The sequence below is a fragment of the Tetrahymena thermophila genome, assembly GCF_000189635.1.
Source record: "Tetrahymena thermophila SB210 genomic scaffold scf_8254638, whole genome shotgun sequence".
Lineage (NCBI taxonomy): Eukaryota > Ciliophora > Oligohymenophorea > Hymenostomatida > Tetrahymenidae > Tetrahymena > Tetrahymena thermophila.
Window position 1 is genome coordinate 650,159 of NW_002476407.1, and position 14,835 is coordinate 664,993.

The 14,835-nt window shown below is 22.0% G+C and overlaps 5 protein-coding genes across 5 annotated transcripts; 2 read left to right on the forward strand and 3 right to left on the reverse strand. All coding sequences in view use genetic code 6, as the record gives it.

The window, feature by feature from the left end:
- Nucleotides 1-1,569: 1,569 nt before the first annotated feature.
- TTHERM_00191070 (hypothetical protein) lies at nucleotides 1,570-2,058 on the reverse strand (the record flags this gene model as incomplete). The annotated part of the gene is made up of 2 exons (XM_001016684.2): nucleotides 1,570-1,771; nucleotides 1,949-2,058. 2 exons carry the CDS (start codon nucleotides 2,056-2,058, stop codon nucleotides 1,570-1,572), a joined length of 312 nt encoding a protein of 103 aa, XP_001016684.2.
- A 1,308-nt stretch (nucleotides 2,059-3,366) lies between these two features.
- Nucleotides 3,367-3,831, reverse strand: TTHERM_000191099 (hypothetical protein; the record flags this gene model as incomplete). Its single annotated transcript, XM_012797769.1, has 1 exon — nucleotides 3,367-3,831. One exon carries the CDS (start codon nucleotides 3,829-3,831, stop codon nucleotides 3,367-3,369), a length of 465 nt encoding a protein of 154 aa, XP_012653223.1.
- A 2,707-nt stretch (nucleotides 3,832-6,538) lies between these two features.
- TTHERM_00191100 (protein kinase) lies at nucleotides 6,539-8,335 on the forward strand (the record flags this gene model as incomplete). The annotated part of the gene is made up of 3 exons (XM_001016687.3): nucleotides 6,539-6,600; nucleotides 6,678-7,162; nucleotides 7,341-8,335. The coding sequence occupies 3 exons, from the start codon at nucleotides 6,539-6,541 to the stop codon at nucleotides 8,333-8,335; spliced, it is 1,542 nt and encodes a 513-aa protein (XP_001016687.2).
- A 1,443-nt stretch (nucleotides 8,336-9,778) lies between these two features.
- On the forward strand, nucleotides 9,779-10,693 carry TTHERM_00191110 (domain found in IF2B/IF5 protein; the record flags this gene model as incomplete). Its single annotated transcript, XM_001016688.1, has 1 exon — nucleotides 9,779-10,693. The coding sequence occupies one exon, from the start codon at nucleotides 9,779-9,781 to the stop codon at nucleotides 10,691-10,693; it is 915 nt and encodes a 304-aa protein (XP_001016688.1).
- A 369-nt stretch (nucleotides 10,694-11,062) lies between these two features.
- TTHERM_00191120 (transmembrane protein, putative) lies at nucleotides 11,063-13,183 on the reverse strand (the record flags this gene model as incomplete). The annotated part of the gene is made up of 3 exons (XM_001016689.3): nucleotides 11,063-11,586; nucleotides 11,637-12,013; nucleotides 12,099-13,183. 3 exons carry the CDS (start codon nucleotides 13,181-13,183, stop codon nucleotides 11,063-11,065), a joined length of 1,986 nt encoding a protein of 661 aa, XP_001016689.1.
- Nucleotides 13,184-14,835: the final 1,652 nt, after the last annotated feature.

Sequence of the window (14,835 nt, forward strand, 5' to 3'; positions counted from 1 at the left end):
TGCGTTAGCTGAACTTTTTATTATAATTTAGTATTTTAACTAAAATTTAATTTTCTTTTGCACTATTTGATTCGACTGCACATATTTTATAACCTCATTTTCATTAATTCATTTAATTATATTTGTTTTTTAGGCATTTATAATTATTTAAACTAATAAATTTAAGGCTGTTTGTATGCGCAATAGTTTCATTTAATACAATTGATCATTATTTCTCAATTAAAACCTATAATCATAATATTAGATACCATTAAGTTTATTGGTTTTCTTATTTTTCAATCATATTTGTTGAACTCTTCGCATGTCATTTTATTATGTTGTAAATTCAATGTGACTTATAAAATAAATGAAATAGTTTTTTTATTTATTTACTTTGTTTGTGAATAATAAAATCTTTTTTCATTTATTTTTAATATGGCATGGTGATTTATTCATAGATTTTTTATTATTTAATGTTTTTTTAAAACATTAATTTTATTTATCTTGTTTTTAAATCACAAGTTCTTCATTTACTTTTGATTTTTTTATTGACAATAAGCTTAATTTTGCCTCTTGAAATAAATCTGTTTGTTGCTTTATTTTTCATCTTCATCCATTTTTGAGATAGTTTCAGATTATTTTTCAAGTTTCATTCATCATCAGTTCAAGATTTTGATATCTACCATATTGATTATTAAAATACGATTTTCTGAATGCGTATTGTAATTAAATCTTTATGGAATTCAGTTAACTTCTGTAATTTTTATGTTCCATTTCATTTATTTTAACTTCTAGTTGATTTTATTGTAATCATTACTATTTCCATCTTTCAGAGTCCATTTAAAATATTTGTTAGATAAATCAAATTTTCTTTAATTGATTTATTTTGTAATGATTTTTTATTTCAGCCATTAATTAATTAGTGATTTGGTTAGAAAGTAGAATGGCTTACTGGCTTTTTATCAGTTTTATTTAAGTGAGTAATTAAAGTATGTTATTACTATTAATTAACTAATTTAATTTTTTGATTTCATTTATTAAACTTAATGAATAACAGGAATCTCGTAATCGCTAATTTTTTAGGTTAGCTTTTATTAGATTTCTAATTATTAATCTTGTAAAGTATTTTACTCTCATCTAATTAAGTTTATTAATTATTAATTAATTAATTCATAATTAATTAATTTCTTTTCCTCCTTTATTTTCTTCTAATCAATTAATGTGTTGGATTAGTTAATTATAATACTCTTAAGTGATTGTTTTACTTTTAATTAATTACTTCCTTAATTAATTAAGTATTTTTATTACTCAGAATGGCCAGTAGATAATTTGTTAATCACCAACTCTTTCTTGCTGAGAATTTAAAATTACTAACAATTTAAAATTAACTTCTCTTTCTAGTTTTTTAGGTTAGATTGATTAGTTAATTTTTATATTTCAATAAGTTCAAATATATTTTTTGAAGATACATTTTTTCTTATTGAAATATTTTAAGTTTTCTTGATTAGATTGTATTTTTTTAGGACACATTCTTCTCAAGTTCAGACCTTTCTGATTCATTCAGGATTTGGTTTTATTGTTTAGATAAATTCATTTCCTTACTGAGTCTTTATCGTCAGTTTCATTGGTAGCAACTTTAGTTTTCTCTTCAATATCAGCGAAAGAAGTGATCTCTGTGAAAAAGTATTGTTTTTTTTTGTTTTTTTTTGCTTTTTTTTTTTTTTTGTTAATTTTATTATTTTCACCATTCATGGTGCTATAATAATATCTTTTCATTCTTATTCCACTATTTCTAATGGTTTAAAAATAATATTTTCTTATTAAAGCATCACTCTTGATTACTTCTAATAAATTAAGAAGGGGTTCTTTTGCTTTCCAGGCAATGCTATCTTAACATTTGCGTGGTTTTCATAATAAAATTATTTGTAATTTTGGGTTTTTAAGCCTTCGTTACAAAATATTTTATTACTTCATTTGTATTGTTATTTATTATTTTCTTTCGTTTCTTCTTTTTAGGGAAGATTCAATTGAAATTTTAGCAACAATAAAGCAAAAGAAAAGTTGAGGAGACATGGTCATCTTAGCAATTTTTTTCTCAACTTTAAAAGCAAAAGAGAGAGTACAAACAAACACACGTGATGTACTCTCTGATTTTTTTCTGTTCAGGGCGTTTAGACTACAAAGCAGGCTTTTATAGCTAAGAGAAAACCGTTTAAGGTGATTTTCTCTTTTCTCTACTTTTTTTATCCCCTTTCTATTTATTGAGCAGATTATTATTTTCGATTTCCGGTACCTGCGAAAAGTGCTAAATTTAAAGTGTTTTCTGATAGTAAAGAATTTTTTCAATGCTGTCAGAAATGAACAATATTTAATTATAATCTGATTTATATAATAGAAAGACCGTTTAAATTATTAAATAATTAAAAAGGTTACAACTTCTATAGAAGAATATGATTTAATGATCATAAAAACACAATTAATTATTATTATAATTATAATAATCGTATTATAATAACATATTCACCCAATAATTCATGTCATGCTGGATTTATTCCCCACTCTATCTTACATGAAAAATATCTAAACTAGCCAAATGACAAATTATTATTATCATTATTCTATTTCTAGCTAAATAGATTATAATCCCTTTCATTCAATTCCTTTGCTTGCGATCCAACAAAGCCCCATATCATCATTTACTAGTTAGTATTATTTTTTTATGACATTTAGATTTCTAGCATTTTTGAAGACTATAAATGAATCATTTAATTGACATATTTGATCATTTAAAATAATAGTTTATTCAATATAAAATGTTTTTCTGTCATAGTGCAATACATATAAAAATTATATTAATCATTACTAAATGGGAATTTACGAAAAGAGCTCAAGAAATTTATAATATTATTGCGAAATAAGATTTTATTTTTAATTTTGTGAATATCTGATATGAAATAATTCAGCTTAACTTGCAAGTAACTATAAAAAACATTAATATTAACTTAACTATGAATAGAAAAACTTTAAAACAGCAAAAAGAACAAATGAAATATTTAAAATTCATTCAATTCATAGATATATTTATAATGTTTGAGATATTCAATAATTTTAAATATTAAAATGAACAAAATTAGCCATTTACAATAATCGTATTATCAAACATAGATTACAAATAAAGTTTTATTATAATTTAGTAATATTTTTTTATTCATTAATTATAATAATTTTGATTAAATCCTATAGAAATTTTATAATAATTTGGTTATTCTCCCAAACTGTAAAAATGGGAATAATTCCTATTCTATACATCATAGTCTCTCATATAAAATACTATGATTACTTGAATTAAACCTTTTATTTTTAATCGATTAACTTTACATTTTTTATTCAAGCAATCAGATTTACTTACCCACTAAACTTCTTAAAACAATTTTATAAAAAATTTTTATTCCCTTTTGATTCTAAACAGGTGAAATGCCCCTTTGTTTACGCTTGCTTTTTTTAATAAAAATCCTTTATCTGATTCTCTCTGATCTAAATTTATTGGCACTTAATCTTTATAGGTGCCACTTATAGGTATTGATAGCAAGCTTTACTTTCTAAAATGTTTAGTTTACGCTTCGAATAAGGAAGATGTATTATGAATTCTATTAATTGTAGAAGTATCATATTAATTTAGATCCTTTTTTGATCATTAAATTCTCCTAAGAAAACAATCTTAAGTGAATAATAAAACATGAGTTTAATCAATTAATTTAGTATTACCTTAATAATTTTGTATGCAAATTCAAAAACATTTTAAATTAACAAGCAATACATAAAACAGCAATTTGTTTTTCTATTTTGTTTCATTTTTGATTTGTTTTTACATTGATTTAAAAAAAGTAGGGGTTCTATAAATTTTAAATTAAATTTTGGATATGGCTTGACTTTTCATAAATTATTGTAGTTAATATAGTAAACTAATTACATAATAAAATTAGTCATCAATAGCTTAAGCAGATAAAAAAATCAAAAAACGTTTTATGAATTATTTAGCTAAATGTTTTATTATAGAATATTTTATTAAAAGCGATTAAAGAAAAAATGCTTTAGAAATATAGAGCTTATATAATGTAAGGAATATAATTATTATTTTTAAAATAATACTTTTTTCCCACTTTGCAATCTAATTATTGCTTATAGGTTATTAATTTTAAAAAACTCTACTCTTATTCTAAAATAACTCTATTTTCAATTCAAGCTCTAATTAAATAGTGAAATTAACTTAGAAGAAAAGAAAACAATATCATTTAATAGGAAAAAAGCTCGAATAGCAGCTATTATAAAGCAATTTAGACAAAAATTTAAATGTAATAAAATTTATTACTCAAAAGAATTAAATTAATCTTATCCAATTATTTAATTTTATTCATTTAGAAAATTTATCTATAATAAATTTAATTGATTTGATTTAATTTAATCTTCTATGTAAAAAAATTCTTTCTACCAAAAGCTTCAGAACAAAAAAAAATGTCTTCTAAAACCTTAATAACGCTCTTAGTTGTTTTCAAATTAATAAAGTGAATATTTCTTTTTGACTAAAAAACAATAATTTTAACTGTTATAAATATTTTCAAGCAAAAAATGAAGTTTATTAACACTAGTATTCAAAAATATATTATTTTAGATAAATTCTTCTATTTAATCTATATTAATTTTTTCATTAATTTATATAGGATATAAAGATATTTCAATTCACTAACAACAATTATTCATTTTACTTTTTATAATTTACAGAATAATATTTTTTTAATATTATTTTGTTAAAAAATAAGTTCTAAAAAAATTTTAAGAAATTAATTTATTTTTTAATTTTAAATATAAAATTTACTAGAATTTTTTAATTTTAAATATAAAATTTACTAGAAATAAAATGTTAGAAACAAAAATATTAATGTTAAATTATCAAACATTAAGACAAACATTTTAAAAATCAATAAATTTAAAAAAGATTTTATTATTTAAATTAATAAAAATATAAAATTTTACAATTAAAAATACTGAAGATAAATTTTTTTTCTATCAAAATAAACATAAGATTTAATTAATATTTAAATATTTTATTTTAATGAAGAAAGAATAATAGAACTTTAAAATATTACTTTCAAATTAAAGATAAACAAAATTAAATAATAAAATAAATATTCATATACTAATAAATAACAATTGTTTGTTATATTTTATTTTAATTATATTTGTAATTTGGACTTTTTTATTTTTGAAAAATATAGATTTTAATTATTTTATAATAAATATATTGATTAAAAAATAATCAATAAATTTTTAACTTTTTTATGAACAAATTTGTTAATTAGATTATTTAAATTTACAAATTTTAAATGAATAAAATTTTATAAATAATTATATTATTAAAAATGAATAAGATTTAATTCATTTTCAATTCTTTGAATCTATTTTATAATATTTAAATTAAAAAAATTTAACAAGAAGTTAATTAAATTTCTTAGACAGAAATTGTCAATAAAAATTAAATTATTTATTTATTTATTAATTTTAAATTAAATAGATTTTATAATTAAAAATGAATATGATTTTATATTTTCAAATTTTTTAAAGAACAAAATAAAAATAATTATTTTCAAATAAATATTTTAAAAGTGAATAAAATTTAGATTAAAATAATTTGTAAATCAATATTAAATTCAGTAATATTTTTGATGTTAAAATACATTTTATAATTTATTAAATAATAATTTTTGATAATTAGCTAATTCAGTTTTTTTGAAATAAATTGTTTTAATGGTTTTAAATTTTATTTTTTATGTTTAAAATTAATTTCTTTCTATAAAAATGATCGATTAATCTGATCTATCTATCAATTAATCTACATTTATAATTTTGATTTTTAAAGAATTATATTATTTTGAGCAAAATGATTTAATCAATAGATTTTCTTCAAAAGAAATGAGTTAGCCTTTTTTGTTGCTACTTTTTAAATGTTTAGACAGAGCAGAATGAATAGTTAACTAAATTTTAAAAAAATTATAAAAGAATTATAAGCTGGCTAAATATGACGTATTATTTAGATATTTGATTGGAATAAAATCTATTTGTTAAAAATCTTTAAATGGTCCTAAAATCTGTTTTTTTGTTTGTTAATAGTAAAATAATCATCAGATTTCTTTTTGTTGTTTCTTAGATCATTTTATTTGATACTCCTTTTCTTAAAATTAATGAATGGTTTTTTATTTAAAATGAATTACTCTTCACATTGACTAGTCAGACTCATACTTTAATAATCTTAAGTTTTGCCTTGATTTTTGATTATTGTTATTTTATATAAACTACTTTCAATTCATTGAAATTATCCATAAGAATTTTTTTAATTTTTGTTAAAAAATATACAAATATAGATAACAAAAAAAAGCAAAAATTTTAACAATTAAAGAGAGAGAGAGCTATCACTAAGAAATTAGTTCATTACATAAAAGGAAGAAAGAAAGAACGGCATTTCATTAAAGATAACAAAGATACATACGCTAGCTAACTGAGAAATATGCAGAATTAAGAAAACTAAATAAAAATTATTAAAAGTATAGGGAAGGGTAGCTACGGCGAGTAAAATATTTGTTCTATAAAAATTTACAAAAAATTAATTGCTAATGACATAGTTAAAATAAATTTTTATTTAAAAGAGTTTTTCTTTGCGAGGATCAGCTTGGACATAAAATAGCACTAAAAGCAATTAAAAGAAATTTGCTTGATGATAAATTTATCAATTCGTACAAAACAGAGCTGAATGCTCTAAAAAAATTGTAATCAGCTTAAAATAAATCAACTTTGAATGATATTTGTTATTAAGCTGATATAGAGAATGCAAATTTGGTTGGATTGTTATCAAAAAGATCTATGTCTTTTGATCAAGAAATGTGCTTTTTAAAAGAATAAAATAGCTCAGTTAATTGTCAAGATCATCAGGTTAATGCAAAATCCAATATTATCCAATTTGTAAAGAGCATTGACAACTACCCATTTTAGTTCAATAATAAAACTTACTCTTGCCATGCATTATTTATTGAGTATGCAAAAAATGGCTGTCTAGGAAGTTACTTAGAGAGCCCAAAGCTAACTTTTTTACCCATTAACATTCTGCGTAGAATAGCCAAACAGCTTTTTTAAGGTACTAATTATGTTTTAACGTGAATTTAGCTTTATTGATGATAGACACTTCTCTTAAAGAGGTGTTTATATATAAGGTCTATTGAATTATAGTTAAATACAATTAGTATCATTTTAATTATATATACCATATTAAAAATTCAATAAAGTTTAATTATATTATATTAAATAAACAAAAGGTATACAAGAAATGCATTCAGCGCATTTAGTTCATAGAGATATCAAAGAAGACAATATTGTTTTTGGGGAAGGATATACTCTTAAATTAATAGATCTTTCATTCGCTGGACGTAATGATGATGAAGTATGTGGTACACAAAAATATATATCACCTGAAATACTAAAAAAGGAGGTTCAAATGTTAAACTGTAGCTCTTCATAAAGTAATTCAGTATAGTAAGAATAAAAAGTCTAACAAAAAGAATTGAAGTTTTAGAGATTTGCTAAAATAGATACTTTCGCTGCTGGTGTAGTCCTGTTTAGACTGGCAACTAAGATTTACCCCTTTGGATCTGCAAGTTAATTTGATTATAAGTATAAGTATATTGTAAGCAAGCAATATGACCAATTTTGGTCAAATGTCAAATTCATAGTTAGCAGTGTAAATGAAAACAATCCTGATACTCAATTCAATCATTTCTTATAAAATCGTATATAAGAGGAGACTTTATAAGATTTAGATACAAGCTCTAATAGTTATGATAGTAATTCAGAAGCAGAAGATAACTAGGAAGAAAATGAAAATCAAAGCAGCAGCAGTTAATCTAATTAAGAAAACCAAACTGAAAGTTAAAGCTCCTATAACAGAAAAAAGTCAAATATTACAAACCGTAGCTCTAAAAAGTTATTATCTTACATAAAAAGTAAGAGAGCGGTGAGCTAAGTTAATTTTTTTTTGACTCCTAATGAATAAGCTTTCTTTTAGTAGTTAATGAGCGAATAAGATTTAAATAGTATTGCTTTATCAAACTAAGAAATAAATGAGAGCTATTAATAAAACATTAAAGAACAGATTGAATAGCTAAAAGATTTGATCTAAAACCTCCTCTCTTATGAAATAGATTCGAGGTATGGAATCTAAGAAGCTCTTAATCACCCTTTCTTCACTTAATTCCCAAATAGCTATGCAAGTACAAAAGATTTGGAATAATTTTTCTCTGTCTTTAATTCGTGAAAACAAACAGGATTGACAAGAGATTTATGAGGATTTCTTACATAAAAATCTCTTTAAAGAGCAGTAAATAATTTGAATGAAGAAAGCAAAGCAACTTAATATCATACAAAAAATAAATAAATAAATTCTTCTTTGTTTAATAATTAATTAAATAATCACCTTGATAAAAAGAAGAAAAAATTCTATAATAAAAAATAAACAATTAATAAATAAATCAGTAGGTTTTTTTAAACCACCAAATAAATATAAAAAATCTTCCATAAAATTAAAATCATCACTCTAACGTTAAAAGCTATATTATCTTTACAAATTTCAATTTCCTTTATAATATAAGCAAGAAATAATCAGATTATAAATTAAATAAAGACTTCTTGATTTGCTCGAAATATACTTAAATTATTAAACAAAAGAAAGAATGTACTAGATAAAGTAGATTATTTATAGATGTGTTCTTTCACTTGTTTATCTAATCTATTCCTTTTAAATAGGCTCTATAATTAAGAATGCTTAATCCAAGAGCCTCTAGCTATTTCTTAATTGCAAATGTTATTTGTTTATTTGTTTATAAATCTATCTATCTATCATTTACTCTATTTTAACTTGTTATAATTCAAATTGCTACCAACTAATTTAACATGATGTCATTCTTAAAATAGACGAAAAGTATTTTTCATATCTATTATAATTTAATCTTAATATTCGCCAAAAGGTTTTATTTTACTAATCTCACAAAATTTTGATTATGTGTTTGTGCTTCATTCATTATTTTTTTCCCTTCTAAAATACTTAACTTTTTTATTTCAGTTTCTTTCTATTTTTAATTATCCGCCTAGGTGTTTAAAAAGAAATTTAGGTTTTTGTGTTAATGCGTCACTAATTTCACTCCAGTGTTTAAAATTTACATAATCTGCAAAAAATTTCGATTGTTCTAAAATTTCATTCATAATATTGTTTAAGAAGAATGAAGTATTCTCATTTTCTATCTAAGGAAAGAGAGAGATTATAATTATTTGTGTTCTCGTTCTCTCAGATAAATGCAAATAGAAGATTTTGCAGTAGACGCAATACTGAAAGTTTAAGAATTTCCCCAAAAATTTGAGGAATTTCTTTATAGTAGTTAGTTAGGTGGCTAATTTAAATTACTTATCTATTTTTCTCGAGAATATCAATGTTAAATAAATGGATAATTAATTTTTTTATAATATTTAATTTAACAAATAGTTTTATAAAAGGAAACAAAATTCCAAAATAAATAATATTTTTATAAAGATAAATAAATAAATAAACTAATATCGATCAAAATATTATATAATACTAAAATCTTTATTTGTTTATCTCAAAATTAGACCACTCTGTATGCTATTGATACTATAAATACAACAACAGACACAGTGATTTATCAATTCTGAATTTTCCAAATTAAATATTTACAAAAAAAAAATTATGGACATTTTTGATAACTACGAAGAAGACGAGTACGATAGGTACAAAGTTATTAAGCCAGTAGTTTAAAAACATAAGAGATTTTTCTTCATTCAAAATCTTTAAAAACTTGCTGATAATCTTTAAGTTCCTGATACATACTTAGTTGAATATATTTGCATAAAATCAAACTGTTAAAAAGAAATTTATCAAAAGTCTAATTACTTAATAAAAACATCACTTTGTTAAGTATAAGTAGAAGAATTAATAAATGAATTTGCTAATACTTACTTGAAATGTTCTAAATGTCATCTACTCGAGTACAAAATCAAAGTAAATTAAGCTAAATCGCTAATATAATCTAAATGCGCTTCCTGCGGTTATTTAAAAACACACCCATTAAAAGAGGAAATGAATTAATTTATTTTCAACAATCCTCCTGCGATGAAAAAGAAATTTGACATTGAATCAGGTAGAGGATTCTTAAATGATTACAATCAAGATTTTGACTACTCTGATTAAGAAGATGAAAATATAAATTATTCTTACGAGGATAGTGACTCGCAAAGCGAGATCTAAGAAGAAGAATACTTCGAAGCTTAAAATTAGGAGAATTCGTAATCTGGAGATATAAGCTTTGAAAATGATTAGGATTAAGAAAATGAGTTAAAAGTAGAGTAATAACCTTCTGTAAAGGAAAACGAATATGATGATAATTAAAATACTAATGAATGTGATTCTTGTGAACAGTCCTCTTCTAATTAAAACTATTAGACAATAATTGATAGAAAATCCTTTTAAGATGATGTAATTTAATAGAATAGATTTGAGCAATTTATGTAGACAAATTAGTAGATGAATGTTAAAAATTCAAATCGAATTTTTTAATTATAAAGTGAGAGTTAAGTAAATAACCTTGAAAAAGTGTGTTCCTGATGAAACACAACATTGAATACATAATTTATTACATAAGCAAATTTTTATTTATTTATTTTCAAATCGTACATTTGTTTGCTTATTGAGTTTATTTATATTTTTTGTTCAATTAATTATAAAAAATTAGTTATTTATTTCTAGCTAAATTAAAAAAACCATTTATTTTTTTAATAAAATTTTAACCAATTTCTTGAAATAAAATTCATTTTATAGCTCTAATTCATGTATTACTTATTTATTTGTTTAATTTTTAACAAAATAAAATCAATTTTACTTTATTTCTAAAGAGTATAAGTTGCTAAAAAATTACATTTATATATTAATATTTATTTTTATAATATTTATTTATTATATAATCAATTTTCTTTATCAATTCATGTTATAATTTGATAGAGTTTGAGTATATCCTCTTTCGAAGTATATAGAATCGTCTTGAGTAAAAGCATCGTATATAGCTTCGTTTTCATTAAGATTTAGGATCCATACATGATCGGCGTTTTTTGCAGTATGAGCTTTCTCAAATATACCTCCAAGTGTTGAGTTAGTGAACTAGTCTGGAGGACAAGATTCATCAGTTGGAACTCCCCATGCACCATCTCCAAAATAAACTGTACCATTTTCTGAAATTGTGTTATTTTTTAATGGGAAGGTCCTTTTGAACATGTGTACATGATTTTCAAAGACTCCTACAAATTTATACTAATCAAACAAAGGAACCCAATAATTTTTCATGTCAATATTTGTTTAGGCTTTGTTGAATTTAGATTTAGGATTCAAGCAGACAGGATAAATAGGAACATGATAATGAGCAAATTTATAAAATTCTGAGTAGTTTGAGAGTGTTTATTTCATCCAGTCATTTTAATAGCCTGAGAAAGTATGGAAGTACCCACCTTTTAAATTTAACAATTTAAATAAAATTTTATTTTATATTATAAATTACTATCAAGAGAAAAGTGGATTGTGTTTCTGATAATATGGTAGTTTAGAGAAGATCTTTCGTTATATTTTGGTATTGTTTTATTCTGACCAAATTATTATGGAGCCCATGTAAAATAGAGAGGTCCTTGCTCAGCATTTACTGTTGTGTTATACTAACCTAAAGCATTCCACCCAGCATCATGATTCCCAATAGCAAAAATTAAAGGAATAACTCTTCCTATCTTTTCAAAAACGTTCTATTCAAATGAATCATAAAATATATCCCATGAATAGTAACATTCCTTAAATCCATTATCGTAACCTACATCTCCACCAAGCATAATAACATCAGGTTCCATTTATATTAACTTAGAAGTTAATTGGTCTCCATTTCCTTCTCTGTATAAAAAATATGCATTTATATAAATCATATTTTCTTTAAAAAAAATAATAGTTTTTTTTAAATTTAAAGTAAATATTTTACCTGCTCCAGTCTCCTCCAAAAGCAATTTTTACTTAAACATTCTTTTATTGTGGTGAAGGTAATGTTTTGTAAGTAGATTATTTCAGTATTGCCTGTGTTTATTTATTTAAAACTGTAACTTGGTATTTAGTATTTGGCTATAAATCTGTATATAACCCAACAAATACATTTCTATCACCCTTTTCTTCAATCTTAATACTCTCTTACATTTAAGCTGTAATTTCAAATGTTTACTCAAGTAAGTTTCCTTAGTCATTAAAAGGTTATAAAATTAAATCAACATCAGTAATGTTCAATCCTGTATGAATGTTAAAAAAAACAGAATCATAACTTGTCTCAGGTAGGGTGGCATAGAAGTGACATAGATGATTATCAGGGCAAATTTTTTCTTTTTGAATTTAGTAATAGCGAGTAAATTTTGATGAAAAGAAGAAGTCTCCAACTTGGTATCCATACACATTAAAAACGCACATACAAAGATTCTCAGTAAGAATTTATGGTAAAATAGCCAAACCGAAACCAACAACAGTAAATATCACTTTAAGGTATCTTCTTTATCCAATATTTAATTTGTTTTACAAAATCAATCCTAAAATTACAAAGCCTCCATTAATATAGTTTGCAGTTTCTATGTTAATTATTTTATAGCCATAAGTTAGACCAAATTAAAATGTGAATAATCCAATTAATACCCACAAAGAAATCAATCCTAAAAATTCAAGCAAAAATCCAACTTATTTTGCATTTTATTAACTACTTTAATCAAAGTTAACTGTACTACCTTGTATGATTGAAGCATTTAGATTGTTACTTGATTAAAGCTACTAATAAGGAAGTATATGATTATTAGAGCTTTATTATTATTGTTAATTTTATTTAAATTGTTAATCGCTTCTATCTACATTTTTTTAATCTTTTGCAGTCAATCTTTGAAGAATAATTATTAAAATATATGGAATAAGAGCTATGAATTCTAAATGCCTAAAATAGTTCATAAACCCTTGATGAAAAACTGAGCGATAATCACCATTTCCATCCCAGTTTGCAGGTGGTACATATTTTTCAATATCTTCAACTATACCCATAACTAAATAAAGTTAACAAACGATTATTGAATTAGTAATAAATATATAAAATTGGCAAACGAATATTGAATTACTATATATAATTAATAATTCCTTTTTTGCGTATAAAATAATGTTTTTATAAAAGATTATCTTTTATTAAAAACACAATATCACAAAATATTTTGTAAATTCATATCAAAAAAAAAAAAAAAATAAATAAACACCAAAAATCATTCATAGCAAATTTGAATTTTATGAAATTCTTATTTTTCAAACTATTTAACTGAAGACATTATATAAAATAACATTTTATTTAAAATTTTTATTATATCTATGAAAATAATAATATATAATAAAAAATAAAAACTTTCAGCTTTTAATAATCCCTCTTTTACTGATATTATAAGCCCCTTCTACTTAAAAATTATTCATTCGTATCATTGAGTTCAATTATTCAATATTTTTTTATCATCGTATTTTTGTTTTATTGGAATTTTTAATGAGTAATTTTGTTATATTTTTAATTTAATTTCTTATTATAAATCATTATTGTTAAGGAAATTAAATTTGAGTTATCTCATTACAACATACTTAGTTAATGTCTTACTTAATAATCTCTATTACCTTTTAATCTGAGCAATTGCTTTAAATACAGATTTAGGGTATCAATTCATTTATTCATTCAATTTTAATATGCATTTTAGCTTTAATTTAATTAGTTATCATTGTCTTATTGGATTAAACATTAAGTATTTATGTTAAAAAGAAGCTTTTTTGTTCAATAACTAATTGATGAATTAAATCTTCTTTACTAAAACCAGAAAATTTTATTTCTGTTACTAAAGCTTTAGAATTATCAATTATTATGATACTTTAATGATAAATATTAAATTATTTGGTTTTGAGCCAAATTTAAAATTTTCAATAGTAACATATTTAGCTTTTTGAATATTTTCATTTACTTTTAAAATTTTAACACATTTATTTTCAGTATCAGTAATAGTATTAATTAAGATCAATTTATTAATTCTAATTTTTTATAAAACAATTTAAATTTTAAAAACTAACTTAAAAATTAGAATCTTACATTTTAAATTATTGAACTTCAAACGAACTATTTCTAAAATGTTTAAATATTATCAATTATATCGTTGTAGTGTATTTAAATGAAGTTACTAAAATATTATTTAAAAGATTTACAAACCCTTAAAAAAAATAAACTTTTCTAGAAGATAGTAGGATTATCTTTAGAATTATTAAGATAGATTATATAAAAAAAATTTTTATTTCCATCACAATAACATTTTTAAAAAAGTATCTTTGGATATTAATTAAACTCAATAGTGAGATTAAGTAAAGCTATGAGTTATTATTTTATTTTTCTCAGATATAATAAGATTACTATAAAAATCTTGTGATATTGATTTTGTTATTCTTTTAATTTCTCAAGTATAAAATTACTAATTAATTTTTTGAATAACTAAAATTTGCATGTTAAAAAATATAATTTAGAATATGTTTGTTTACTTTAAAAAAAACAAAATAAATTAACAATAAAATAAAATCTATTTTTAAGATGAATTTAATCTTTATAAATTGAATACGTTTTTGTTTTATGAATTAGTATTTCTTTGTTTAAAATATTTCTTTTATTCACTTTATTTTTCATT